Here is a 12,076-nt window from a genome sequence, read left to right on the forward strand (position 1 = left end):
ACCCTGGGATTCCAGCCTCTGCTCTTCTCTCACGATCTCCAACTTAATCAGTTCCACCACTTTGGCCAGGTCTTCCAGAATCTCTTTCCTCTGCTGATAGAACTTTCCATTAAGGAACACTATTCGCTGCTCCATTGACCACTGGGTACGCAGTGCAACTCCCTTGCCCTCTGTCATCTTATCCTGTGGCGTACCACAAAGACTCTCCTGCTCCAGCAGCTCTTTTCTTCTTTCCCCACTACTAGTTCATGGATCCATCCACCAGCCACCAGAGGAGTAAAACCTTCCCCAGGCCCTCCTACACCTCTTGCACTTGAATATCTCTGGAGAAAAGACCGAAAAAATCCACCTTGAGCAGGAGCCACCAAATGTTTGCCCGCTCACTCAATGGCCACCACGGAAGTCAATTCTGTGTGCGTTCATGTTAGATCTTGTTGGACCATTTAAAACACTATCTGGTCCTCCTCTCATCTGTGAAAACTGCTCGCTATTTCAGGATCATTCTGGAATGCAAAGATAACCCCCAAATTGCCTTTGTTAGCTTAACTCAACTCTTAATATGCACTTCTGGTAATCCACCTTCCATAACTTCAGATCATCCAAAGCCCTGCTGCTGCTGTCTTATTTTGTACAAAGTGTGCTTCCCCTATAATGTGTTACTTGACCAGTTCCTGGTCAAGTAACATCTTGATTTTTAAATTCTCATCCTTTTTCAAATTCTCCCCTCCCACTGTAGTCTGCTCCTGTTCCACACCCTCCAGGATATCTGCACTCTTCCAATTGTGACATCTTGTGCATCCCATAATTTAATCCACCATTGATGGCCTTCTCTTCAGTTCCTACACCCCAATCTCAGGAGCGTCCTCCCTGTACATCTCTTGCTGCACTTTCGACCTTTTAAGATACTCTTTAAAACCTACACTATGATCAAGCTATCAGCCACCTGAGCTAAGGGCTGGATTCGCCACTTTGCAATGCCGGAAGTAAGAATCGTAATCGGGCAGAGCATTGCACAAAATGAAAAGAAATCCGTTTTGCGGCCGGTGCCGCTTTTGACACCATGCTCCGGTCCCTTGCTGGTGGCGATATCGAGGCTTTCCTCACCAATGATATCACACTTCTGGATCACCAGTTATTTTCTCCTGGTGAGTTTGCCAGCACTGACTGTCTCTGTTAAGGAGGGTAGGCTAAAGTCTCCGTCCCATCCTAGGGAAGAGGGTGTCCCTTCTCTCCCCACTGGCATGGAGCTGTGGGTCCATCTCAGAGTCCTGAACTTGTGGGGGTGGGGGCAGGTCTTTTCTGAGCTATCTTTGTGGCTGCAGTGAGTGTGTGGTCAGTGGAATGTTTAAAAATAGCTCCAGCTGTCAAGCTCTTTGGCGTTAATTCTGGCCCCAGGATTTACGCCTGCTGGGCCCGAGAATTGCTCTCCATTTGCACTGGCAGAATGCTGGCCCGTTTGCATGTACGGGCGTACCGAATAGCGCTCCCAACGGAAGTGCGAATCGCACACTATTCAGTCCCGGCGGGAATACTTAGTCTCCCAAACAGAGAATTCCGGCAATATCTCCTTATGTGGTTCAGTGTCTCATTTAATAGTATACCTGTGAAACGCCTTGGGATATTTCAATACTTTAAAGGTGCTATATAAATGGTCGCTGGGATAAAAACTCTACTTTGTGATTTGAAAGGCAAGAGCAAAATTGGAACTCCGAGAAAACGCAACAAAAAGTGATGCAGAAGATGTGGTGGATATCATGAAACATAGGTAAAATGGCTTTTCTTTAAAATTATCTTCGTTTAGTCTTGCAGAGGAGAGGAGGCAAGCATGGTGGTTCAAAATTTACAAAGCTACGACATAAAACAAAGTCTTCAATAAACAAAGGCTAATTCAAATGTTAATCGTGAACATATTTAGGAGGAAGAAATTAATTTATATCCCTCAAGTCTCCAGGATGTGCGTGGATCTGACACATTTTAGTGATGTGCACAGCATTTGGAGGGCAATAGTTACAAATAATCTTCATTTGATTATTACTAGTGATTCTTTTGTAGCAAATAAAGGCTCATAATTAATGTCTGTTGCAGGGTTATTTCCCCACTTTCTCCTGAGAGCCTGCTAAATAAGGAAATATACTTTGTTTATGAAGTAAAGCACCAGGTTTCTCAGTTTTACATCCCAAAAAGCTTTGCTGGAATCATTAGGATTTGACGGGAAATTGTACATTTAAAGGAATGGTGAAAACCAGCCCATTGAACCCCAATTCAAAGTTGGGTGGGAACTCAATGCCAAATTAGAAAATCCCACCTGGGTTAGGATTTATTTTAAATATTGGCATACATTGACAGATTATTGGAATGGTGTGAAGAGTAGAACAGAGCATGAGAACGTGGTCAGTTTGTGAATGGGAGAAGAGATCACTTCTGTTATAACGTAATCTGAGAGTCATCAGTATACTGAATGCATTTGGCAATTGGAGATACAGAATATGGAAATAGCTTTACTGTGCTGCAGGGTCTTGTGGTTGCTCAGCATTTTCCAGCTATATATTTCTACCGGTAATGTAATAGAATAAAATTCATGAGTATCCATTTCTAGCTCATTTCGTTTTGCACATATTCGTGAAGAGCTCATTTCCACAATAGGATTTGATGCTCACATGTTCCTATCTAATTCGTTCACTTCTGGTTTTCCCATGCTTGCTCTCCGAGGTAGGTGGTAATGTTGCCTCTTGATATCTTCTGAATCCATCTGTAGCCAAGGTAACTCTGGCACCAGTCTAAAGTTTTAAATACTTCCTGGTAAACTTTAATTCTTTAAAAAAATGTTAGATTACCCCAGGATTATGTAGGCAACAATGTATTTATTTCCCTTTTTTCCCCCTCAATTTACAATCAATTAGATCACTTTCATGAAATAGATATCTTATTTTAACAGCTTGTTAGATACTTTCTCTGATGAGCTTGGAAGGTTAGATTTTCAGCGCTCACAGCATGGCTCTGGTATGAGCAAACGGTCCCAGGCAAAGAGATTTGTGGCTGCACTGAATAGGATAGCAGAACAGACTTACAAAACTGTTTTTGAATTTCAACAACTCAAGCAATTAGCAAGAGAAATACAACTACAGGTAAATACTTTGTTGTAATTTGAAAATATTTAATTGGTTGTGAAGTTGAATATTCTGAGATTTTGAATACTTTTTACATAAAGATTTATTTGTTCTCCTTTTTGTTTTTCTTCCAACATGTTGTTTTATATACTCCTTCTTTCTCTTGGCTTCCAACCTCTCCTCTCTTCCCGCCCCATTCCATAGAGCCAACACACACACACACTTCCAATTCCAGTTCCTGTTGTTCCTTCTCCCAACTTTTTTTGCAAAGCTTTAATTTTGGTCCTACTCTGAAATCTCTTCGCTAAATTTCCCCTCCACGTCCTATTTAAAAACAAACTCTCTAAGCCCATCTTTTCTACATAACCTCTCAACAACCTTCCCTTAGCTCCACAATGGTTCCTCGTATATTTCTTAGTGAAATGTCTTGGGACATAAAGATGCTGTGTAAATGCAAGTTGTTGAAATGCTTAATATTACAGATAAGGATTAAATCCCAACTTTATTTTTGTCTTTAAATTTGCAGGTGTCTGACTTTGAGGGATTTGTCCACTCTTTGAATGACCAGGGCTACTTGTTAAAAAAGGGACCAAGACTTTATCAGCTGCAGACCATGTAACTGCAGATTAATTAAGACTTCTACAGCAACTGCCTTTGTCGACTTATTTTCCTTTGAGGGAGTTAGTTCAAAGACAAGGGGCTGAATTCTCCGCCGGCGAGGTGCTCTGTTTTGCCGGCAGCTCGGTGTTTCCCGACGGCGTGGGGCTGTCCCACTATGGGAAACCCCATTGACCAGATAGTGTAATGGAGCATCCACCGAAATGTGGAGCGGCGGGACGGAAAATCCAGCCCAAGGAGAGTTAAAGATTAAAGTACCTTTATTGATATTATTTCATAAATATTTTTGCAAATCAGCAAATAGTATGAGAGACGATTGAAATATTTAATTACTTGTACTAAATTTGAGCAAAATATTATTTTTAGTTTAATAAAAATAACCAGCCCAGTCTGGCAAGATACATACATATAAAGTTGCTTAATTAATTTCATTGTGTTTCAGAAGTGTGATTGAAATAGATTTGTTCATCCTCATTATTTTCCTTCTCCACAAAAGACCATTTACCGTTCAATAAGGAGATCAAATTAGAGTAGGAGCTTGATATTCGCTGTCATAGAAAGCTGATCTTGAAACTACATCCAGTGCACTCCACGTAACTGTGGAGTTAGCTGTATTTTTGAGGAAAGGAGGTAAAATAGTTTGAAAGGCACAGAAGAATTGCACAGTATTGCATCTACCTGGTGTGATGTATGCCACTTGGGTGAATGGAGAATAAAAAGCAGTAAAATAATCTCCTGGGTGTTGCACAGGGGATTAAGACCAGGTTGAGTGGGGTTAATCTGACCTGAGTGTGCAGACACAATTTAATTTCCTTTTTAAAAGTGTATAATGGAAACTCACTGACTAAACTTGCCACACTGTAGTTGTATCCTGTCACTGAAGACATAAGTATGTATGTGTCAGTTTTACATAGGTTTCCATCATAAATGCAAACTTAAGAATTTATATTAGGAGGCTTAAGTCTTGGCAGGTTGAAAGAGTGCAATGAACAAATGTTACTGAAAATCAGCATTAGATGTGCGACAGAAGAAATTGTTTGAACTTCATTGATGTGCCTTTGCTCTCAGGTGTCTGAAATTTAAGCAATAATATTTTGACTGCCGGGGTGCTTAGTACCTCAGCTGGGTTTTATCTGTGTATTTCTACGCTGGTGGTGGAAGTGTTTCAGTGGATTTACGGCATTAGTTTGGAGAAGGATCTACTTGGACGTTTTCCATAAATGTGTAGTGAGAAGACAATTTTTGTAAAAATAATCTTTTCCAATTTAGAAACATTGCTGGAAGTATGTAATGAATCATAGTACACTTTTGTTTCAACTTTGTAGGTATTTATGCCATTAAGTAATTGTTCCCTGAACTCTTTATAGAAATTTTACTTCAAATGTTAGTGTATTAACATTTGTACAAAAACAGCTTTTGGTTCAGAAATACAATGTTCTGTAATTCCGTTATAATCTATAAAGTATAGAAAGGAATTTCTGTCCATCTAATAAGAACATGTATTTTGAAAAATGAAGTTAACAAAAGCTATTAAAATTGTATATATTTTAAACACTGAATAAATATACATTTTTGTTTGGACTGATACCATTATTAAGACCTGTGTTTATAATTCTTTTTTTTTTTGTCAGTCTATGTATTTGACGAGAGAGAGTATCATCCAAATTTTGAATCAAGTACAGAAATCGAAGCATTGAAAAGTTTGGTGTTCAAGTGGCCCTTCTATATGTGTGAGCCAGCATAATTGTGCAGTGTAAGTTCACTGGAGAACATACCAGAAACTGTAAAAAATGACTGTCAAGCCAGTGCATGCAAGTTAAATAAAAGGCAAGCATTTATATAGCACTTTTCATGACCAACTGACATCTGTTGTCATAAATGTAGCTGCTAGTTTGCTGTTTACGAAAGCTTGTTGAGCATAATATGATAGATAATAACTAGATTTTTGTTTTGTAATGTCAATTGAGGAGAAGGGAACTATTGGCCAGGGCACTGGAGAGAAAATAAAAGCAGTGCTGGAAAAACTCAAGACTGGCAGCATCTATATGGAGAGTGAAACAGAGTTAACATTGAGTCAAATATTCTTTGGAACTGAGTTTTTGGGTCATGTTTTGCTGGGGATGTCATCTGACATGTTAAACTGAGGCCCCGGTTGCCTGCTTGAGTGGATGTAAAAGATCCCAAGGCACTACTTTGAAGACTAGCAAGGTTAGGAAATCAAAATACTGAATGCTGGAAATCTGAAATTAAAACAAAGTGCTGGAAAAACTCATCAGGTCTGGTAGCATCTATGGAGAGAGAAAAAGATCATCTTTATTATAGTGTCATAAGTAAGCTTATAGGAAAAAAAAATGAAAATCGCTTATTGTCACAAGTAGGCTTCAATGAAGTTACTGTGAAAAGCCCCTAGTCGCCACATTCCGGCGCCTGTCCGGGGAGGCTGGTACGGGAATCGAACCGTGCTGCTGACCTGCTTGGTCTGCTTTAATAGCCAGCGATTTAGCTCAGTGAGCTAAACCAGCCCCTGGTATATTAACACTGCAATGAAGTTAAGGTGAAAATCCCCAGTTATCATCGAGTCGAATATGACTCTTCAGAACAGGTTTTAATATTTTTATTATTTTTGTAGGTATTTATGATATTAACTGTTCCCTGAATTCTTCGTAGAAGTTTTATTTCTGACATTAAGGGGTATTTTTGCAAAAATATCTTGTAGTTCAGAAAATTAGGTTCTGTAATGATCTACAACATATGGAAAGGAGTTTCTGTCCAGTGAAACAAGAATATAATTCAAAAAATGCAATGAACAAATATAACTGAAAATCAGCATTCAACAGATTGAATGGGATCCTCAACAGAGCCATTACTAGTTTAAATCCAATTTTCAAATTGGGTTCCTCTCAAACAACTAACGATGCAAAAGAAAGTAAAAAAAATGCTCCACATGTTGTCACTGTGTTTTTCAGCTGTGGGGCGAGGGTGAATGCAAAAAAAAAAGTTAACATGAGAACACAGGCTCAAACAAGAACATTAATTTTGGATATAAAACCCCCAAAAAATGGAAATAGTCTAGTCAGAACCTAAGCGTCTTTCCACAACTGCTTTCTGATCTCTGTAGTTCCAGTACTGTACTATTTTTGATTTCCAGAATTCACAGCACTTTCATGAATGTAAATTTTGGACTGAAGGCAGGGAATTCATTGCAGAAGGAATGATCAATGTATGCAGATGACTTACAGCTGAGAGAAATGGAGGCAAAACTCTGCAATTATTAAAGATAATGAGCAAATACAACACTAGAGCTTGGGGATAAGGCATTGCTGGGTGAAATTAATGAAGATGGGTTTCCTAATTTGGTGAGTGAATTTGAACCAAAATAAAAACAAATGCTTGAAATACTCCTCAGCAGTCCAGGCAGAATCTGTAGAGAGAAACAGGGAATTTTTGTTTGACGAGGATGACTGCATTGGCACCAACGGTCATCGACCTGAAACTTTATTTTTCTCTCCACAGATGGAACCTAGCACTTATTTTAGGTTTCCAGTATCCAAGTATTTCTTCTCTATTGGCTTTTAGACCAATATAGTTAGTCACTTAAGTAATACAAAACTTGAATATCACCAAAAAGAATTGATGTGGAGATGCCGGCGTTGGACTGGGGTGAGCAGAGTAAGAAGTCTTACAACACCAGGTTAAAGCCCAACAGGTTTGTTTCAAACACTAGCTTGCCAGGTGAATGAAGAGGTATGTTCTAGAAACATATATATAGACAAATTCAAAGATGCAAGACAATGCTTAGAATGCGAGCATTTGCAGGTAATGAAGTCTTCACCGATCCAGAGATAGGGGTAACCCCAGGTTAAAGAGGTGTGAATTATCTCAAGCCAGGACAGTTGGTAGGATTTCGCAAGCCCAGGCCAGAATGTGGGGGATGAATGTAATGAGACATGAATCCCAGGTCCCGGTTGAGACCGCACTCATGTGCGGAACTTGGCTATAAGTTTCTGCTTGGCAATTCTGCGTTGTCGCGCGTCCTGAAGGCCGCCTTGGAGAACGCTTACTCGGAGATCAGATTCGAATGAACGGACATTGCACGACAATCACCAGGCAGGAATGTTCCCTTCCAGTTGGGGAACACTTCAGCAGTCAAGGGCATTCAACCTTTGATCTTCTCCAAAGCAGCTGACAGGACACACAACGCAGAATCGCCGAGCAGAAACTTATAGCCAAGTTCTGCACACATGAGTGCGGGTTCAACTGGGACCTGGGATTCATGTTGCATTACATTCATCCCCCACCATCTGACCTGAGCTTGCAAAATCCTACCAACTGTCCTGGCTTGAGACAATTCACACCTCTTTCACCTGGGGTTACCCCTATCTCTGGATCTGTAAAGACTTAATTACCTGCAAATGCTTGCATTTTAAGCATTGTCTTGCATCTTTGAATTTGTCTATATATATATATATATTTCTGGAACATATCTTCAATCACCTGAGGAAGGAGCAGTGCTCCGAAAGCTAGTGTTTAAAACAAACCTGTTGGATGTTAACGTGGTGTTGTCAGACTTCTTACTGTGCCAAAAAAAGACATATTGCTGAAACTTTGTCTTGTACTCATGGAGGACAAACTCAAGAATGCCAAATTTTGAATAATCACAATTTATACAACAGGAGAAAAGGGTTCTGATGGTTTGCAAAGTCAACTTCGACTGACTGAAGCATTGCTAGGGAGTAAGCAATAATTTGTCAGTGTCCATTTGCCCACTAGCATCTTTTAACTCATCGGGACAAATGCGAGAATGCCAAATTTCAAACATCACAATGATTGTGCAGGAAGGGATTCTTGTGGGCCAAAAGTTGTCTCTTGAGTGCCAGGGAGAAAGCAACTTACCAACCCCATCAACACCTTTTTCGCCTGCCGTATTAGAGGCAATCTTATGCAGCGTGTCTCTCTGTCAGCACCAACCTGTGTAGGTTGGCGATGTCGCTTTTCTCCACCCTCCCCAGTTGCCGCTTGTAGTCTCTACAGTGGCGACTTTAAGTTATATATATTTTAAAAAGTCGGCTAAAAGCGTGAGGCCTGCGCCTTTAAGCAGGTGTCACTAGGGCCTCTCTCCCGACCGGGACCTCGCTGCAAAGTGATGGCTTCTCGGGACTGCTGTGGACTGAGGCGGGCACGGGGCAACAGCGGAGGCCGGGGCTGCTCGCACTGAGCGTCAGGCGCTTGGATCCCGGGCCTCGAGCTCCCCTCCCTCCAGCCCCGATCCTGGGCCATGTTCCTGTGGAAAAGCCGCTGGGTGATCGGGCGGGCGGTGAGCCGGCCGGTGATATTTGACGGCCCATACTGCTGGGCCCATACGCGGCTGCTGAGCTCGGCTGGACCCGGGGCGGGGAGGAGGCGCCTGGTGCCCGGCTCCGGACTCGCCTGGTGGTCCTCCCCCCACGCCAGAGGCCGGCGGCGGGAGGTCGCCCACGGGTGCGGCGGCCGCGACTATGGGATCGGCAAAGCGTTCACTAAGAAGGAAGCTGCCCGGCCCTACCCGCCGCGGAGGGTCGGAGAGAAGGAGCAGGGCGAGGAGAGGGCGACAGGGCCTCCGGAGCTGGTAAGCAGATAATCCCTCACTCCCAGTCCCTCACTCCCTCCACCTCTCCCACATTCACTCCCTCCGCCTCTCCCTCATTCACTCCCTCCGCCTCTCCCTCATTCACTCCCTCCGCCTCTCCCTCATTCACTCCCTCCGCCTCTCCCTCATTCACTCCCTCCCGCCTCTCCCTCCTTCACTCCCTCCGCCTCTCCCTCATTCACTCCCTCCGCCTCTCCCTCATTCACTCCCTCCGCCTCTCCCTCCTTCACTCCCTCCGCCTCTCCCTCATTCACTCCCTCCGCCTCTCCCTCATTCACTCCCTCCGCCTCTCCCTCATTCACTCCCTCCGCCTCTCCCTCATTCACTCCCTCCGCCTCTCCCTCATTCACTCCCTCCGCCTCTCCCTCATTCACTCCCTCCGCCTCTCCCTCATTCCCTCCCGCATTCCTCCATTCACTCCCCCTTTCCCTCCCTCCGCCTCTCCCTCACACTCTCCCCTCTCCCTCACCTCTCATCTCCCTCCGCCTCCCCTCTTCACTCCCTCCCTCTCTCCCTCCGCCTCTCCCTCCTTCCCTCCCTCCGCCTCTCCCTCCTCCTTCCCTCCGCCTCCTCACTCCTTCCTCCCTCCCCCTCACTCCTCCTCACCCTCCCCCTCCCCCTCTCCCCTCCCCTCCCCTCCTCCCTCTCTCCTCTCCCTTCCTCCCCTCCTCCCTCTCCCTCCTTCCCCCCCCCTCTCCCTCTCCTCATCCCTCCGCCGCTCCCTCCTTCACCTCCCTCCCGCTCCTCCCTCCCTCCTCTCCCCCCTCCCCTCCTTCCTCCCTCCCCCGCCCTCCTCCTCCCCCCCCCCCCCTCCTCCCCTCCCCCGCCGCCCCTCCTCCCCTCCCTCCCCCCCTCCCTCCTTCCCTCCCTCCGCCGCTCCCTCCTTCCCTCCCTCCGCCGCTCCCTCCTTCCCTCCCTCCGCCGCTCCCTCCTTCCCTCCCTCCGCCGCTCCCTCCTTCCCTCCCTCCGCCGCTCCCTCCTTCCCTCCCTCCGCCGCTCCCTCCTTCCCTCCCTCCGCCGCTCCCTCCTTCCCTCCCTCCGCCGCTCCCTCCTTCCCTCCCTCCGCCGCTCCCTCCTTCCCTCCCTCCGCCGCTCCCTCCTTCCCTCCCTCCGCCGCTCCCTCCTTCCCTCCCTCCGCCCCTCCCTCCTTCCCTCCCTCCGCCCCTCCCTCCGCCCTCCCTCCGCCCCTCCCTCCCTCCCTCCCTCCGCCCCTCCCTCCCTCCCTCCGCCCCTCCCTCCGCCCCTCCCTCCGCCCTCCCTCCGCCCCTCCCTCCGCCCCTCCCTCCGCCCCTCCCTCCGCCCTCCCTCCCCCTCCCTCCGCCCTCCCTCCGCCGCTCCCTCCTTCCCTCCCTCCGCCGCTCCCTCCTTCCCTCCCTCCCGCCGCTCCCTCCTTCCCTCCCTCCGCCGCTCCCTCCTTCCTTCCCTCCCTCCGCCGCTCCCTCCTTCCTTCCCTCCCTCCGCCGCTCCCTCCTTCCTTCCCTCCCTCCGCCGCTCCCTCCTTCCTTCCCTCCCTCCGCCGCTCCCTCTCCTCCTTCCTTCCCTCCCTCCGCCGCTCCCTCCTTCCTTCCCTCCCTCCGCCGCTCCCTCCTTCCTTCCCTCCCTCCCCCGCTCCCCTCCTTCCTTCCCTCCCTCCGCCGCTCCCTCCTTCCTCCCTCCCTCCGCCGCTCCCTCCTTCCTTCCCTCCCTCCCGCCGCTCCCTTCCTTCCTTCCCTCCCCTCCTGCCGCCTGCCCCTCCTCCTTCCCTCCCTCCGCCGCTCCCTCCTTCCTTCCCTCCCTCCGCCGCTTCCCCTCCTTCCTTCCCATCCCTCCGCCGCTCCCTCCTTCCTTCCCTCCCTCTCCGCCGCTCCCTCCTTCCTTCCCTCCCTCCGCCGCTCCATCCTTCCTTCCCTCCCTCCGCCGCTCCCTCCTTCCTTCCCTCCCTCCGCCGCTCCCTCCTTCCTTCCCTCCCTCCCGCCGCTCCCAGTCCTTCCTTCCTCCCTCCGCCGCTCCCATCCTTCCTTCCCTCCCTCCGCCGTCCCTCCTTCCTTCCCTCCCTCCGCCGCTCCCTCCTTCCTTCCCCCCTCCGCCGCTCCCCCTCCTTCCTTCCTCCCTCCGCCGCTCCCTCCTTCCTGCCCTCCCTCCGCCGCTCCCTCCTTCCTTCACCTCCCTCCGCCGCCCCTCCTTCCTCCCTCCGCCGCTCCCTCCTTCCTTCCCCCCTCCGCCGCTCCCTCCTTCCTTCCCTCCCTCCGCCGCTCCCTCCTTCCTTCCCTCCCTCCGCCGCTCCCTCCTTCCTTCCCTCCCTCCGCCGCTCCCTCCTTCCTTCCCTCCCTCCGCCGCTCCCTCCTTCTCCCTCCTCCGCCGCTCCCTCCTTCCTTCCCTCCCTCCGCCGCTCCTCCTTCCTTCCCTCCCTCCGCCGCTCCCTCCTTCCTTCCCTCCCTCCGCCGCTCCCTCCTTCCTTCCCTCCCTCCCCGCCCCCCCCCCCCCTCCCTCCGCCGCTCCCTCCTTCCTTCCCTCCCTCCGCCGCTCCCTCCTTCCTTCCCCTCCCTCCGCCGCTCCCTCCTTCCTTCCCTCCCTCCGCCGCTCCCTCCTTCCTTCCCTCCCTCCGCCGCTCCCCTCCTTCCTTCCCTCCCTCCCCGCTCCCCCTTCCTTCCCTCCCTCCGCCGCTCCCTCCTTCCTTCCCTCCCTCCGCCGCTCCCTCCTTCCTTCCCTCCCTCCGCCCGCCGCTCCCTCCTTCCTTCCCTCCCTC

At 48.4% G+C, this 12,076-nt stretch overlaps 2 protein-coding genes and 1 long non-coding RNA gene across 4 annotated transcripts in view; 2 read left to right on the forward strand and 1 right to left on the reverse strand.

Moving 5' to 3' along the window:
• The window catches only part of mcm8 (minichromosome maintenance 8 homologous recombination repair factor), a 38,953-nt gene extending 33,641 nt beyond the window's left edge, over window positions 1-5,312 (forward strand). Inside the window, 3 exon segments of the mRNA XM_038806235.1 lie at window positions 1,689-1,765; window positions 2,936-3,125; window positions 3,634-5,312. Coding sequence (XP_038662163.1) covers window positions 1,689-1,765; window positions 2,936-3,125; window positions 3,634-3,726 — 360 coding nt within the window. The 3' untranslated portion in view covers window positions 3,727-5,312.
• LOC119971124 overlaps window positions 1-8,752 on the reverse strand; it is a 38,998-nt gene extending 30,246 nt beyond the window's left edge. Inside the window, exon 1 of the long non-coding RNA XR_005461750.1 lies at window positions 8,619-8,752. This is a non-coding gene — a long non-coding RNA (uncharacterized LOC119971124). The remainder of the gene's footprint in view (window positions 1-8,618) is intronic.
• An 84-nt stretch (window positions 8,753-8,836) lies between these two features.
• crls1 (cardiolipin synthase 1) overlaps window positions 8,837-12,076 on the forward strand; it is a 64,763-nt gene continuing 61,523 nt past the window's right edge. The window contains exon 1 of one of the 2 annotated variants that reach the window (XM_038806280.1): window positions 8,837-9,330. In XM_038806280.1, the coding sequence (XP_038662208.1) occupies window positions 9,001-9,330 (330 nt within the window). In that variant the 5' untranslated portion in view covers window positions 8,837-9,000. The remainder of the gene's footprint in view (window positions 9,331-12,076) is intronic. The other variant, XM_038806272.1, reaches the window with a different exon arrangement.

Source organism: Scyliorhinus canicula, chromosome 1 (genome assembly GCF_902713615.1).
Source record: "Scyliorhinus canicula chromosome 1, sScyCan1.1, whole genome shotgun sequence".
NCBI lineage: Eukaryota > Metazoa > Chordata > Chondrichthyes > Carcharhiniformes > Scyliorhinidae > Scyliorhinus > Scyliorhinus canicula.